The following is a 17,270-nucleotide window of genomic DNA, read 5'->3' as shown; positions in this document are numbered from 1 at the left end:
AAATTTATACTACCTCAATGGCCAGTGTCACTACATGCGGCAGGGCCTGTTGTCAAAAGCACAAGACTATTAACTGATTGTTTTGGTGCTATACTTATCCACACCCCATATTACTAGATGAAGAACATTTTGATTCACGTTATTAGGGACTAACAGAGTCTAAGAAATATATAAGTTGTGTAGGAGAATAAGTAATAACATGTAATCTCATCATTTTATACATAGTCACACAACAAAAAGTTCAGTTTGAGAATTGTAGCTATGTTGAAGCACTTTAGATTGGTGACCGTACATTTGAACCCATGTACATTTGAACCCATGCGTATATCCACGGGTTCAATCTATATGCGGGTGCTAAAACCCATGGGTTAGGGTTAGTATGGGTTTAACTATTCGTGAAACAAAAAAAATTCCATAGGTGCAATAGCATACAGGTGCAATTGTCATGGTTCAAATGTAATAGAACCCTTTAGATCATTTGCGGCATATAAGTTGCTAATTGCGTGTCCTAGCATGGAGATGATGTGTATAAGATTCTTTGAGAGAACAGTTTTGTGTTGTCCCAATTATTTTTCGCTCTTGACTGTTGCCCTTTTCAAAGCGCTTTTCTATCATTGTTGTGTAGTGTTAAATCATTTGTATAACTATTTTGACTGTACTGTTGGATTATTTCATTTCTCAGTATCACAGATATAGGGTCTATCATGACATTTAGCAACAATGGTTGTAGTTGTGTGAATGCACTGGTATTGCTTAATATTCAAGACATTTTTTCGTCAGAAAGAGTGTTTTACCATATATGCCCTCGAGTTCTTGAAGAAGTGCATTATTTTGTATGCAGCTCATCTTTGTTAAAATTTTCACTCGAATATGCGAACATTTTCATATTGAACATGGTAGAATTTGTTCAATTCTATGAGAATATATTGCCATTGATTTGAAGCTATTTATATTAAAAAACTCAAAACTACTGGTAAATATATGCTTCATTGGTTTAAATTGCCTTTTCCCATATTTCTGTGCCAAATATATGTTATAAATATATTTGATAATTGTGGGGTTTATGTGACAAGAGAACATTTCTAATTTAAAATATTTGAGCATTGTTGTTGAATGTTTGAGTGCGAAGTTATTAAAGGATTCATATCAAATATTGAGTGTGAAAATATCATATATTTTGATAAAGCTTTCTTTTCAATAAATTATTTGTGTTAGGTCTATGTTGAAATATCTACAAATTATTAGCAAACTTCCTTTCATGAAATACTGACTCAGATGGTTCATGATCATTTCTGGGCGCTAACAGATACAAATTTTATAGTGATATAATTTGCTGATGATGATATAATTTTCATACTTCGACATGTAATACTTTATATGTTAATATCTTCTCATATATTCATATGTAAATGATAAAATAAACATCTGATTTGACACTATTTCACTTTTTCGTTAATAAAAAATGTTTTGAATACCTAGAAAATTAAATTACTCTGACTTAGATTAGTTAGTAAAATGATGGGTGGTCGCACAACTATATTTCAACTTTGCAGAAGATTAGCTTTGTGTAATGACACTGTATCATTGCATCAAGTTACTCCAATCACCACTCGATGTGATTCATTGATTGTTAGTAGTGATTGCTCAAATACAAAGTTCATCAGACATAAAAGCACAGCAACATATTCAGAAGAAGTGTTGGAAAATGAAGAGAGAAAAAAGTATGTATACAATGTGTTTCATCACTTTCAAGTAAAGCTCAGTAGTTGCGATGTATCGAGTATGTACTCTGATTCCACAACCATGTCCCATTTTGCACAGACATCAAATTTCCCAAATAGAAATATTTATTTTCCTGTTAATGCTCAATCTAGATAGCTTCTTATTTCTGAGAAGCTACTCCATTCAACTGAGGTAATCGAAGCAAAAGTTCTAACACTAAAAAAACGGTACTCCTGTAGTGTGTGTACCAGGTTAGGGTTAGGCAATAATTTTATCAGGGTTTCCCTATTTTAGTTCTATTACGAGTTCGGAGACTGTGTTAGTCAAGTCAATATATCCCCTGCCCATAGACTTCAGTCCCTTCACACAACTTGATGTAAAGTAGGTGAACAAAATTAGTTACTATACCTTCATATCGAACATTGGTACACACACTTCTGTCAAAAAAGTATATTATGCACTAATTATCTGATCCAATTTAGTTACGAAAGCAAGTATTGTGCGAATGTTATATTCTGACTTTATTTTAGATTTTCTAGCAAAGCAGAAGAAGAGGAATACTTCAATTTGGCAGAATCAATGCGAAGAAGGATTCAACCCAACAGGAAACGGCAATTCTACCGGAGTGAATATTCTAGAGATAAATCTGATTCTAGATTCAATACTTCAGAAGGATATGATTATGAAGATGACGATAGATTTTCAAGTCGAACACGTCGCGACAATTCTTTTTCTAATGATTATTCAGGAAGTGAAACACGCAGCATGGAAGATTTGTGGACTGAACTAAATCAGAAAAAGATTGATTTTGGCGATGTTTCAGAGTTAACAAAAAATGTTTACACAGAACATCCTGATGTTACAAATCGGCCTAAGGTAATTCAGTCATCAACTTTACATCTGCATAGCTGAGCTGGTTCAAATCTATGTAATTAGACTTCTTTAATAACATTGCTCAATGAAAGTCAAAAGTAGAAAATTTTCTTGTAGTGTGATCTCTATTTTCTAGCTTGTGGTTAGAAAATTTTTTTGTTGTTCTATCGGTTTGACCAAAAAACATGAACCCTACAGGGTAGCTAATTCACTGCTCCATTTTAAGAACGATTCATAGCTCTGAGTGTAAGAATAAAAAAGGATATCGAGTTTGTAAAAGTATACGAGTTGTTATAATACTTTGTCACTTATGACAACACTTATGTCTCACTTTACACCATCGTCTTCTTTTCTCACTAAATGTTATGACTTTGATATTGTCACCAGTTGTCTGCCGTTGTCATCACCTAACTTGAGAACTTTGTTGAGCAGTAGTATACCAAGTTTACCTTTTTTATGACCAATTACATTTTAGGAAGAGGTTTTAAGATTTCTCGGAGAACATCAGATAACAATCACTGGAAAAAATAAAAAGAACCCAATATTGAGTTTCAATGAAACTTGTTTTTCAGGTAATTAGCAAACAGAACACATTTCAATCTCATTTTCAACTTGGCATCGGGAGCTCACAAGTCACACACCTATATTAATTTGTCGATATTTTCCAGATGAAGTTTCTTTAGCTTTGGAGAAAATGGAATTTACTCAACCTACTCCAATTCAGTCAATAGGATGGCCTCACGCATTATCTGGTAATGATATTGTAGGAATTGCCCAGACTGGATCCGGAAAAACGCTATCTGTGAGTTGAAGCTGTTACTTGGTTACTTGCTATCATAAAACATCCGCTTTTTCATGCATATTACAACAGTGGGCAAACCACGGCTCGCAAGTCGCATGCGGCTTTTGAGAGTTTTTATGCGGCTCTTCTCGCTAGCATAGAATTCGATCCAAATTCAACTATAAGAGAATCTGTAGTGCAACAGTTTGTTTTAAATTTATTAAGCTATTGAAGAAGTGTTCTTTTGTGGTTGAGACAAATTATGTTTCAGTATGAAAATCGTGGTAGCGTGTACATGTTTGTTGCTGTGTTGGCGGTATTACAGCGTGATTGTGGTTAGTCTTAGTCACAGTGCGATATGTCCCGCACTGCATTGTCTACATATTGCCCAGACTTTCAAAAACTCACAGATAGGATGGAAACATGCAAGTCAAATCTCAATAAATACTTTTTAATATCATTTATTGTTGTTAGACGTTTGGGTAAATTCTCAGTTCAAGGTATTCTAATATTATTAATTTCGGAATTATGCGGCTCCTGCATATTTTTGACTTGCTGCATGCGGCTCTTATACTAAAAAAATTTGCCCACCCCTGGCATATTATATATAGCAAGGGTGGGAAGGTTTTTTGACCAGGGGCCAAAAATTTTGCCCACCCTGACTGGCGGGCCATGTAAGTGTGACATGAAAAATTAAATTTTTTCAACAATATTTACTGTGTCACAACAGAAAAAGTGGAAAACAATAAGCCTTGAGCCAAAACTCGATTTAATCGCAATCTCAACAAATTTCTTGAGCTACTTTTTAGCTAAAATATCAAAATTTGGTGTCAGTTTGGTTTTGGCAGCACCAGGCAGGCCAGATTGAGGTGCCCAACGGGCTGGATTCTACCCGTGGGCGTATTTTGCCCGTGTCAGATATATAGACATCCTATCTAAATATTCCAAATTTGTTACTCATTAGAACATTTAGAAGTCTGCTTTTAATGAAAGATCATTTTCTTGCTTTGTGTCAATTTTATATAATAACCTATAAATGTGTAATTCAAGAGTCCTGCCGCACACTAACACAAAAAAACAGATTTTGTGTTAGTGTGCAGCAGGACTCTTGAATTGCATAGTATGGTATTTTATTCCTGCTACAGCATCCTTGCATTACATGCATACGGATCCACTAGCGCAAAGGCATAGAGAAAGGATTGGGAGTTAGTCTGGCGCAACCTCTACTGATCGCTATAAATGTGTATTTACAAATTAGCAATTGACTCATTGTGACATATCATGATGTCACTCTCACAATTTGTAGTTTTCATATATACTCATTGCTGATTGACTCACTATTATCATACATTATGTCACTACAGTAATATTTCTGGAAATGTTATATTCAACTTCTCTTTTTATAATTTTATTATCCAGTTCATCTTACCTGCGATACAACATATTACGGAACAAAGAAAAACATTGAATAATAATGCTGGTCCGATTGTAAGTTATAATATTCATTATTACAATATTTTAATGTATTATAATTAGGGCTGGGAATGGTTAACCGGTTAACCGATTTCAGATGGTTAACGATTTATTTTAACCGTTAACTGACATCTCAGGTACAAATCATCTTCATACCGTACAATTTCTTCAAATATGATTACATCATCGCAGATTTATCTCTTGTGGCATTTAATTCAAAAGATTATTACTAACTGTGTGGGTAAGGACTCAATAAATGTGAAAAATAATGGAAGTACCAAAATTGCTGATTATGGAAATTTGACAATGATGAATTCAGAATCAGTTTTCGGTCGATTTCAAAATATATTGTTCACGATTTCATTGCAAAATCGGATATTCAATGTCATACAACAAGTGCGCAGTTGATGCCGTTTTTCTTTATGATATATATCTCGAAGTAAAATTTGCACATCGAACACTGATAATTTGTCACATAAATGACGTTTAACAACGGAATCAAGTTTTCTAAAATACCTCAACACGCCCGAACCACGCTGCCTATCTCTTGAAGCAGAGCAATCGTGAAACTATCTCGATTCGAGAATAATTTTAATAAGCGATACCGGGATAAGAACATGCGAAATTGCTTTATAAGCATTGTGACGTAACAAGCTGAAATTATAAATTATAACGTCAAACGCCATGCGGTGGTGAACCGGTTAATTTTACCCGGTTAACGGTTGAAGTGTTTTCCCTGAAATTCCTAGCCCTATTATGATCTGTATTCAGGCATTCTTTGCATTTGATTGCAGGGAAACAATTAAATTCATTAGGCTATGTTTTTTCCTATGCTTGGTTAGTTTGCAGCAGACCACTTATCTTGCCCCAAATTTGACAATGTTTACTCCAACCTCTGAGTATTCAACCAAGGTTAAATTTTACTTGCAAGAATTTCAAGTAAGGAATTCATATTATTCTACAGGACAGATTGCATTTTTGTTAGCATTTCAATTTGCAACGTCCTCTGTTGCTTGATAGATGTTATTATGCTCTCCTTACAGATAGACTGTCAGTCATTTAATCGAAAAAATTAGGCATTGTTGCATGCATACCTGTAGTTATATTAACTCAGCACAATCAATTTTGAGCATCTTCATTCTGAATTGTATGTAGAAATTTTTTCTTTCAATCCTTTTTTTGCCTGTTGAGTCATATGATACATTTGAAGATATAAAAATTACAGAGGGGAAATTTAACTTTTTGAAATTTTGAAAACAAGAGGAAGGTTTAAACCTGTGCTTCAGCCATGTGCCTGAAGTTTTATGCAGATTCTCACCCAATAGCGCTGCTCCGTTTATAACATTCATGAAAATTTAGCACAAATGATCAGATGACAATGACAGCTGACGGGCATCATCGGATAAATACTTCCATCGAACAGATAGTTTCGATATTAAAATTTGGTTTGAGAATTGATAAAATTGGTTCATTGAAAATCTTCATCTTAAGAAAATAGGAATAATTCACATTTCAGCACTTTATAATTTTTGTGTTTAATAAATATGATAGCTTACTAACTGCCAATTTACAGGCTTTGGTTCTCTGCCCAACTCGTGAACTTGCATTACAATGTCAAGATGTTGTTAAAAAATTCCATAGAGTCTGTAGAATCAATAGTGTTGCTGTATATGGAGGACAATCGAAAATTATACAAGAGGATCAACTTCATAGACCAAGTGAGTCTTTTGCACTATGTCTGGCGTTTGTTAGTATTCTATGTTTATCGCATCTTCCCTTACACAGAAATGAATTTTTCTGTCCAATTTTGTATATACAATTTGTGCTTTGGGACAATGGGAGTGAAAAAATAAACTCCTGTCTGGTTGATTTGAAGAATAAATTAGGTTAATAATAACGTACAAATAATGATGTAGCGAAGAGGGGGCTTGCTCATAAGCCTGGTATAGAATTTGCTCTTGTGCTTGATTTAGATATTCGTTAATTTGGAGATTTTCTTCTATTTACAGAACTTGATCTAATTATTGCAACTCCTGGAAGATTATTGGACTTTCTGACATTGGGAGTTGTATCTTTACGGCATTGCAGTTTTGCTGTATTGGATGAAGCAGATAGAATGTTGGATATGGGTTTTGAACCTCAGATTCGAAGTTTGATGGGACAGATTCGGGTCTGTGAAATTATGCTCTTGAGCTTTATTGTGTGATTTTATATGTTAGTTTTGTTGGCATAATCAATTTAAGATGAATGCAGAAAAGTGATTTTTAGACTCATGAACTATGCTTCTTTCATTCCAACTACACTGGCCCGGCGGTGTGGCGCGGTGTGCTGAGTGTTAGGAATACGCTCGCCACCGCACCTCTGATTACCCTGCATGGGTTCGCAGATTCGAATCCCATGCGAGAGAATTGCTGGACTCCTCGTCGCCGTAAGGAGGTTCACTTAACTGCTGGTCGGTTACGGCTTCCTCTATCATCAAGTCCATGCATCTGAAAACAAATGACTGGCTAACTAATCCCATACTCGACATAGACTGGTAATCGGACGAGTGGCCGTGGTTTGCCATGTGATTGAACCGTCTTGGACTTTCCTCTCCCCCGGGATAAATAGGTAAATCCTATTCTAACGATATCTCCCCAGTTTCCTCTATCTTAGAATTACAGTCCACTTCATCTTTTCTCTGATTCGCCACAAAGTCCCAAGAGCAACATATGCTTTTAGAAATTTCCTATCTTTAATAAATAATGGTACATAGTGGAATGAATATTCCCATGCATTTGTTGTCTTCATTTTGCATGCCTGGTGAATTCTCCACTTTTTCTCATTGTTTTTTGGAAATAGCTTATTGCTTACAAATAAAACACTAATAGATTAAGATAACTAGCATGAAAATTCTTTTAAGTAAACTATCACTGATTGAATGAATGACATATGCCATATATAAGGTTTAGCGAAAAAAAAAAAAAAGTAACAAATATAAACACAGGAATTCTTAATTAAATAGCCGGATCGTCAAGTTCTTATGTGGAGTGCTACATGGCCAGAGGAAATCCAGGATTTGGCGTCAGATTTTCTGAAAGATTATATGCATGTGAAAATTGGATCACAACAACACACAGTGAACGCCGATATAACACATGAATTTCAGTACTGTATGTCACATGAAAAAGTTGCCTTGTAAGTGACTCGACGAGTTCTCTATAAAGATTGCAATAAAAATTGAATTTAGTTTAACTGAAATTGCCACTTGTAATATATACCAGGTTACTTGATCATCTTCAAGCAAATCCTGATGATGAAAACAAACGTCATTGTGCTAAAACACTTGTTTTTTGCGCAACAAAAAGCCAATGTTCACGTCTACAAGGAATACTGCGCAGAGAGGGTTTTTACGTTGATTCACTTCATGGGGACAAATCACAGTCGCAACGGGATTTTGTAATGAGAAGTAATCTGTAATTGATTTTTGAATTAGGATTACATTTTTGATGTTAGTTTGTGACTGATAATTTTAAGTTGTTGTATTCAAAGTATTTATTTCAGCTTGAAACGGGGTTCATACGGGTTGGAATCATTAAAAAATAACTTTGTAAGTAAATAAGATCTTGGAAAAGTTTTTAGCAACCAGCAGAACAAAGGTCTCGCTGTGATATGATATATCCACCTTCGTTATTATTTTTGATCCAAAGAATACATTGTGTATTTCCTAATTTTTTATTTTATTTCAAACAGATTATAGATCTGGAAGAATATCTGTTTTGATTGCGAGCGACGTTGCAGCAAGAGGTTTAGGTACGATTATAATTGGAAATAGTTGTCTCTCTTAGTTTTTGTATATTTTATGTTGTTAGACATGCAGGAGTGTGCCGACTATCCATCACTGTATCGTTTTAATATGAATCAGGTCTTAAAGGCTTATGTCCAATGATGTGCCTAATGAGTGGACTCTCAAATACTTATTATCTTATGTTCATTTGAAAAACAAAGTAATTTTAGTTGCAAGTAGTTATGGATTTTTATATTGTTTAGATGTTTCTGATATACAATTCGTTGTAAATTATGATCTCCCAAACAACATCGACAGTTACATTCACAGAGTTGGAAGAACAGCTCGTGCTGGCAAGAAAGGAAAAGCAATCAGTTTTATAACAGTGGTAAGTTGTAAATTACAAAAATATTATTTCTTGACACATTCACTAAGTAGTTCAAGCATTATTTTCAATTTTGTAGGAAGATTTAGATATGGCAAGACCTTTGATAAATGTTCTCGAAGATGTTGATCACCCTGTTCCAGATATTCTACATCACCTGACTGAGAAAAGAAAGAAAATGCGAACATATAGTTAGTAAATTAATTATTATACATTTTGTTTCGTTCTTTGTCAGATATTTCACTTAGATCAGGGGTCTTAAACTCAATTTACCAAGGGGCCATAGTCTGGGTGGGTCTGGGCCGCATCAGGTTTTCCATAATAAAAGCTTAGTTTAAAAAATTTCAGAACTTATAATAAATGTATTAATCAAGCGAACTGAGCATAGTGACTTGAGCCCCCTGACTTAGATGCTTGAAGTCTCCTCTACACTGCCGTTTACTTCAATTGGTAATGATACACTTTTTATAATCATCGGGTTTTAATCCTAAAATCGAAGCCATGCCATCCTCAAAACAGAAACGAGAACAAGTTTTTTTTTGAAATATATATTACTCTGTGTATATTTCATTATTGCATTTGCAGAAAGAACAGACAACAGAATGAACAGGAGAAATTCATATCCACGATATTGACTGAAAATGTTGGCAGAATTAAATGTGAATCGAATCGTCACAGACTAGAAACTTTGCGAAGCATCAGGTTCAAAAGTGTCGCGATGTTGACTGACTGCATAAATAAATTCATTCGTTTCATTTCGAATAACTGATCTATTTGCATAAATTGGTTATAAAGTTAATAGGACGAAGCAGGAAGTTGAGGATACCTGAGAATTTTGACCAATAGACGTGGTACTGAAATACTGTGGTGTTAATAATCAATCATACTGCCACTGGTTATTAAGATCTGTTTCTTGCATAATTTTTTTACTTTTGATGGTATGAAAATATAACACAACTACCAAACAATCCTAGTGTTTATTCATCTCACTACATAAGACCCCACTACTTGCTATTTCTCAACCGGTTTAATATATAGTAGGGAACTACTTTCATTTGGCCATAGTTTTATGTCTCTTCAAACAGTTCATACCGCAAAATTGATAATCGAGATACTGAAAAGGAATTTTTCCAAGAAGTGATTCACCACATAGCCAGCATCGCTTTACTGTAATGCTGGTTCCAGCACCATTATTTGCTATATTTTTGGCAAGCCTTCGTTCAGCTGCAATTGCCCTCTTTTCTCTATCCGACAACGCAGCAAATCTTTCTCTATCTTGTTGTTCCTGTTCTTCCTTCAGCTTTATTTCATTCTGCTCTTTTAGTTTCTCCTTTTTTGCAGACCTTTGAGCTTTCTTTTTCTCATTTAGTTTCTTTTTTCGTTCCTTTTCCATTTCTTCTGTTAATGGAGCGGGAATGCGAGCATTTTTATAATCATATTTTTTAGGATTCTCTGCCATAAATTTTCGAAATATGTTACGCGTTGCCTTATCAGAGCTAACGGTATATGGAACAGCAGACGATTTATTTTTGGTTGCTGGCTCAGCTCCAGATTGCAAAAGATACCATATAATCTCGGAATGTCCAGCTTTTGCAGCGATGTGTAACAGTGTTTCACCTTGTTTTCCGATAGGTTGATTTAGATGTAAAATCATTTGATTCATGTCATTTACATTCTGCATAACATCCGAGGAATTCAGAATTGCTTTCAAACCATCAAGATCTCCAACTTTAACCACTGTAAAAAGCTCGTCGATAACATCAGGAAGTGCTGGTTCTTCCACAAATGCAGTTATAATAGATTGGTCTTGAACTTTCATCTCCTTTTTAACAGTCTTTTGTTTCTTTTTTGTGGAAAAAGGTTTATCAGAGGTTTTGGAATTATTTACATCTATGTTGCTAGTGAGTTCTATTTCCGATTCCTTCGCTTTCCCTTTGTTGGCTTTTTCATCTTTATTGGTGTCTTGCTTGGTTTTATCTTCATTATTTCCCAGACTGTTTTCTACATGTAACTGAATAGAGTACAGTTCTTTGTGAACCCGTTTTATCTCATTGAAAGTAGGTCGACGTGTGGGAAATGGTATACCACTAATCCGTGCATCTTTTCGATCAAATGGTGCAGTTTTACCATTATAAAAGATTCCCTTATTGTAATGTGGTGCTCTAAGAAAAATATGAGTGCAATTGGAGAGTTGCTCTTTCCATGAATTTAAAAGGGCTTGAATATCTGCTGTCAGTGCATCTATATTATATCGTCTTAATGTGGCACCTGCAGATTTTGAGGCATTAGCATTCTGCTTATCTTTGACGCTTTGAACAATTCCCTGCTTAGCTCGTAAAACATATCGATGAAATGTTTTATGAACCTTAACTTCATCGCCTTCATAAACCGCAGCAGCAAAATGTCCTGCGCTTAGCAAGATAATGCAAAACTTGATATGATGCATTAAATGTGTTTTTATATCACATAATGTTATAGTTGGTGGGGTTTCTTCACTCATTTTAGGTAAAATACATCTGTATACTGATAACAGTTGGTTTTTTGAATTCCTAAAATATTCTTTTGGTCCTCTTTTTACTGGTGATTCAAAGTTGTCATTATTTTTTACTGATTCATTTTTCATAACAGGCATTCTATAAAAAGCTTTCTCTACTTTGGTTTTGTTGTTGTAAATTGAATCATCAGGGTCGTCTGATTCACTTTCTGATCCAGAAATACTTGAAATATCATCAATGATTTCTTCAAATCTGCCCTCTGTTACAAATGGAGCACCGAGAAGCTTGAGTTTTAAATTATATCTGTGCCAGTCGGACCTATAATGGTCAATCTGGTTTTCTCTAGATGCAAACATGTAATCGCATGTCATGCAGTGTGTCACATCATCCCCTTCAGACAATTTCTCAGATGAATCGACTTCTTGTTCTGATACCATTTCTGTTTGGATTAATTCACCAAGCTTCAACCCTTCAAGTAATGATGACAGAATTTTGTCATCAGACAGTGAAATTTTCGTCATATCGTAGTTTAATCAGTATTTCCAAATTGAGCTCTAGAATATTAGATTTGAGATTTTAATTTGCAAAACTATAATATAAAAAAAATTTATTACTTAAACTATTTAATTTCACTTTACTTATCTGACACTGACAGCAAGGGATTCAGGTATATCAGAATGTAAGTTAGCGATATACTGATAGATTATGTTACATTGTAACTGTGTAATGGAGTAACTTCCTCTCGTGATAATTTCTATCATAATCACATTCCTAACAGTAACATTAGAAGTATTGCAGTAGGTATTATGCAATTCAAGAGTCCTGCTGCTGCACTAACACAAATGTATTTCTGTAACGTTTTGTCTGAACAGAAGCAGAATTCCCCAGACAAGCACTTTACAGCAATAACCAATCAGAAGTATTGTCCTAATCTTAAATATCTTGTCTCGTTAATCATACGCATGGTACATTTTATCGAAAACTAAAATCTTCATAGATGACGTACGCTTGAGTGTATGTACTTATATATGATATCTAGAATATGGCTTCCAAATATCTTAGGTTGTTTTGACAAACCAAGGAGTTCTAAGCTGAATATCTGCGTGACCCTTGTTCATTAAATCGACACAATACAGCTTGATCGACGAGGCGCAGTTCTTACCACTCCATGGCAGCTCCTGCCACGAACGAACCGCGGCAGCTCTTGCCATGGTTTTATAGCGCTATTCTGTATTCAGTAATCAGTATTAACGGTATATTCACAAACTAATGTACCAAATTCTAATTGATCATGCGGAATTATATCTACTTAAACCCTAACCCTAACCCCAAATCCATCAAGACTGTATCCATAAGAAAAACGTTCGAACTTACCCAATATTTGTCACCATAAGGGGCAGCCCTGTCCTTACGACCCACCTGCCGCGGTCACGGCAGCAAAATTTTACCTGACATTGGTTTGTGGCAGCTAAAAAGTCAGTCGCCATAGGTTTGACCGTAGCGGCCATGGTATGGAAATACCGCCATGGTTTTGCGGCAGCTGCAGACGCCATAGAATACTTAAAACTGCACTTGTGATCGGCGGGGGACTTACCCCCGCACTGATATTTTTCTTCGGTGAACGTATAATGAGCTACAACTCTACTCAAACGCAGTCTACTGCTCGATTACCAACACCGTCGACAAGGAATATGGTAAGTCATATATATATATATAAATGTTCCAGCGACATGCATTATTTGGGTTGGTGGCGAAAGCCGTGTTGCTTTTAAAGGAGCTAGAGCCGAGGATCTAGGACCTTTATGGCATTTTACATTTTCCTGAATTGTCTTAGTAAACGGGATTTGAATCTTTTAAAATAGGTTACTTGTTATCATGGTTAATACCACCGAACCGGTTATTAAATGCGTGTGTTACGTTCTTCTGAAATTTTTTTGCATCTAAAAAGAATATTATTCGTGCTATATGATTTCTTAAAGAATAAAAATTATCACAATTAAAAACTGTAACCTAAAATAATCACAAATAATTCAATCAATCAATCAAATCGTTTTTTATTAGCCATCCATGCAGGCAAACGGGCACAACAAAGTTAAAGCAAAATGAAAATATATATATATACATATTCATGACTTTGCCCAGAATGGACAGGATAACCGCAAAATGACCATTCGGTATACCTGTCAGCGGCTACCTTGGTTAGGTAATTGTGCTTACGGTAATTCTGTATTCCCTACTATAACTTATTGTCTCCAAGACTGTGCCGATGATGCATCAGCAACTGTGTTGTCGGTTTATGTATTAGCAACGACCAGAAAGTAAATTTAAATATCAGCCTGTAACAATTTGATGACAACACAAAGGAACCCACGTCTTAATCAACTTCCATATAGGTGATATTTTTTTACCAGTGGGGGCGCGTGGTCATTTTGACAACCGGGGCAAGCTACTGCGGGGCCAAGTCACCCCCATCTACGGGGACAAGATGAGCGCTGTAAGTTCTCCCATCATTTTATGAGTATAAAAACCATTCCATCGGTAACAACCAATCGGCAAAAGCGACAAATTTTAACGATAAGAAAGTGTCTTTAAAACCGGTCCAAGTCAAGGGATTAATAAATATAGACATAGTTTATTTTGAAACCTCTTTCAAAAGGAAAGGCAATATTTACCCAGATAAATACAATGACATATTAACAGAAACTTCGGGAAAGCAGACAAAACCTAAAATAAGGTTTAAAACGTTACTATGAAGAAAGGAAAGGTAATGCAAAGATAAGGACATGCGTCGCTCACTCATAGATATATCTGCTGCTAGACTTCTACTGCTTGAACATATATGCAACACGCCGCGGTTTCTTGGAAGCACAATGCTCAATAACGCGCTGATTAAAGTCATGCATCCCAGAAATAACGTCTCTGTGAATGAATAAAACAGCCACGGAATTTAATCTATCTTGCTTCGTTGTGTTTCTGAGATACGTTTTAATACGCTTCAGCGAGCTGAATGTTCGCTCTGCGTCGGCGGAAGAAATAGGCGTCGTCAAAATGATGTCCAGAAATTTTGCAGACGCCGCAAAGGTAGTTAGCAAAGGAGTGTTATCTATGAGGAACCCATTGAGCGCGCAAGTTGATGTGATGTTCAAAAAAGTTTGATTGGTGTATATACATCGCAATTCATTTTCCAATTTACCCACGTTTATCGTGGAGTAAAATTTGGAGACAGTAGCCAACAAATGGATGAGAAATTGTTTTGGGGTTCATCAAAGAGAACGCTGCAAGGTGTTCAGTGCGCAGACGATCGCCTATTTGATTCACCAGAATGTCACAGCATTCCTTTGCAGACAAAATCAAACGCTGCGTTGTTTGCCCGCGGCGTAAAGAAGCACTCCATGTGTCGTCGTATTTTATTGTTTCCCGGATACGAGATACAGCATCGCAGAAGTCTGAAATACACGACTGCACAGACGCTCCATCCATTAGCCTTGACTGCAATGCGCCGTATAATACATCCACGTGATAGAATATTGTGGAGAAAAAAGCGAGAAAAAATGAAAACTCACCATCTTCTAGCAGACGCTTTAGACCTGCCGCCTCTCTCACAGAGCATTCGGCCCAAACCGGAGAGCTCTGAATGCCATTGAAACACTCAATGAGCTCAGACCTAATATCGGACACGCCCTGCACCACGCGTGATTGGAAGTTCCAACGTGTTGGTGCACAAGCTGGGAGACGGCGGCTACATATCTGGCGAAGGAGGTCAGAGCGCTTCGGCGAAACGGAAAAAAATGAAGAAAACCCCGAAACATTTGCAAAAAATATACGGACGAGAGAGGTATCAAGACACATATTTTTAATAACGAGGTTAAATTGGTGTGCATAACAATGTAAAAAATGCGCATGAGGAAAATCTTCTTTTATATAAACTTGAACACCATGTTTCGACCCACTCATGACTGCCGCGCCGTCATAAGTTTGAGCTATCAATTTTGACTTCGCGTTGTAAGGCTGTAACACTTCTTTCAGTAAAGCCGATATCCCGCAAGCCGTGCGATCAACGATTGGTACAAAGTTGTGAAATCTCTCGGTAGGTTTACCATCTTTCACAAACCGAAAAATCACAGCCAGTTGGGAAACGCACGTGATGTCAGTTGTCTCGTCAGACTGAATCGAAAGGAACTGGCAATTCTCAATTTCCAGAGCCAAATGTTGTAAATAAATTTTATACATTGAGTCGAGCAAATCATTTTGGATATCCTTAGATGTCCCTTTCGAAACAGTTGCGACATCAAGATGATCTCTCAATACTGTATCTAGGGATGCGGTGTATTCCACCATATCCAAAAATACCCCTCTATTAGAAGAGCCAGCCCGTTCATCGTGCCCACGGAGGGACAGCTCGTGACAACCAATGAACTTCAAAACATCTATCAATCGACCGAGAACATGGCGGTTTTTCTCGACGTTTTGGTTGTGCCGACGAATAGAAACCGCGCGTCCTTCATCCAACTGTGCTGCAATATTAACATTTCCGAATGTTCGGTATTTTACTGCATTGTCCAGATGCTCCATAAAAGATTGATGATCCCTGGCACGCTCGGAAAGATGTTTAAGATCTCTAAAACCAAATTTACACCAACGTGAGTCACGGGCGGTAGCAAAAAGTAGGCAATAAAAACAAAAAAGTGCATTTTTGTCCTCGCTGTAACACAACCATTCGTGTTTTTTATACCAAGTTTCTGCGCAGAATGTACGCCGACGCTTTCCTCCGTCATGGGATTGTTCCAGTGAACAATTTTTTGGTTGATAAGGCCCAAGACGTTGTACCTCTAATTTTTGTTCCAGCGGCAGCTGCGAAAACGGAGTGCGAAGTAGTGCATCAACCCTATTCATTATGAGGTCTAAGGCTAAGAAATGCGAAGCCAGAAAGAAGTGAGGAGCTCAAAAGGAATGTGGAAAATCGAAAGCAAATGAACTAAAGGTCTCTAACTGATTCAAATAGCTAAACAAGCGACAAAAACGAAGGCGAGGAAACTATCAACTTTTCAAGCAACCAACGAACGAGAAGGATTGCGTGAATATGTCAACACGTTGTTGTAAGAAACGTCGGCATTGTGTCGTCATAATTTCGGGGCTAGCCCCGATGATTTAGTAAAAGAAACAGAAAACAAACGAGACAAACGCGGCGAGTGGAAGATAAAAGAGGGAATACGATATACAATGAGCAACCGGGGCAAAATCGGCGTCGCCCCGTCGACGTTCGGCGAAGGCTTTGCGAGCGAAAAATGAACCATGTCGGGAGAATATGGCTAGTGTAGACAGTTTGTGCAACCGATATTGAGATATTTTTCGAATATTTTTTATTATACCGAAAAAACAACCGGGGCATTGCCCCGGTTGGCCCTATTGACGCGCCGCCACTGCTTTTTGCTATATACCAAGCGTGGAGTATACAAGTTTTGATGCATAAATAACGTAAACCATGCTAAATCTATTTTACCTCTGCTCGTGATCACCTTACCTTTCATGTCATAGACAAATTATTATGACTACCCAAGTAAAAAAACCTGCAATTGCTTGGAGTTTTAAAAAAAGGATTTTCATCGGCCTTACATATCAAAACACTGTCTATAGCAGTGGTTCTCAACCGGGGGCCGATGGCCCCCTAAGGGGGCCACAAAGCAGTTCAAGAGGGGCCACGACACAAGACCAATAATTGATCATAAAGCAACTTAGTTTGCATACTTTTATTTTAAAACAAAATCTCCCGTTCAG

The 17,270-nt window shown here is 36.6% G+C and overlaps 2 protein-coding genes across 2 annotated transcripts; one reads left to right on the top strand and one right to left on the bottom strand.

Annotated features, from left to right (window-relative positions):
• The first annotated feature begins 71 nt into the window (after nt 1-71).
• On the top strand, nt 72-9,968 carry LOC120332512 (uncharacterized). The gene is made up of 13 exons (XM_039399776.2): nt 72-1,721; nt 2,253-2,598; nt 3,071-3,167; nt 3,264-3,397; nt 4,796-4,864; nt 6,423-6,567; nt 6,859-7,019; nt 7,854-8,026; nt 8,113-8,297; nt 8,582-8,641; nt 8,879-9,003; nt 9,080-9,191; nt 9,586-9,968. The coding sequence occupies exons 1-13, from the start codon at nt 1,516-1,518 to the stop codon at nt 9,633-9,635; spliced, it is 1,863 nt and encodes a 620-aa protein (XP_039255710.2). The 5' UTR covers nt 72-1,515; the 3' UTR covers nt 9,636-9,968.
• An 83-nt stretch (nt 9,969-10,051) lies between these two features.
• LOC120332504 (tRNA endonuclease ANKZF1-like) lies at nt 10,052-12,104 on the bottom strand. The gene has a single exon (XM_039399763.2). The coding sequence runs from the start codon at nt 12,014-12,016 to the stop codon at nt 10,052-10,054; it is 1,965 nt and encodes a 654-aa protein (XP_039255697.2). The 5' UTR covers nt 12,017-12,104.
• Between the last annotated feature and the right edge of the window lie 5,166 nt (nt 12,105-17,270).

Source organism: Styela clava, chromosome 8 (assembly GCF_964204865.1).
Source record: "Styela clava chromosome 8, kaStyClav1.hap1.2, whole genome shotgun sequence".
NCBI lineage: Eukaryota > Metazoa > Chordata > Ascidiacea > Stolidobranchia > Styelidae > Styela > Styela clava.
This window is presented reverse-complemented; position numbering and strand designations above follow the sequence as displayed.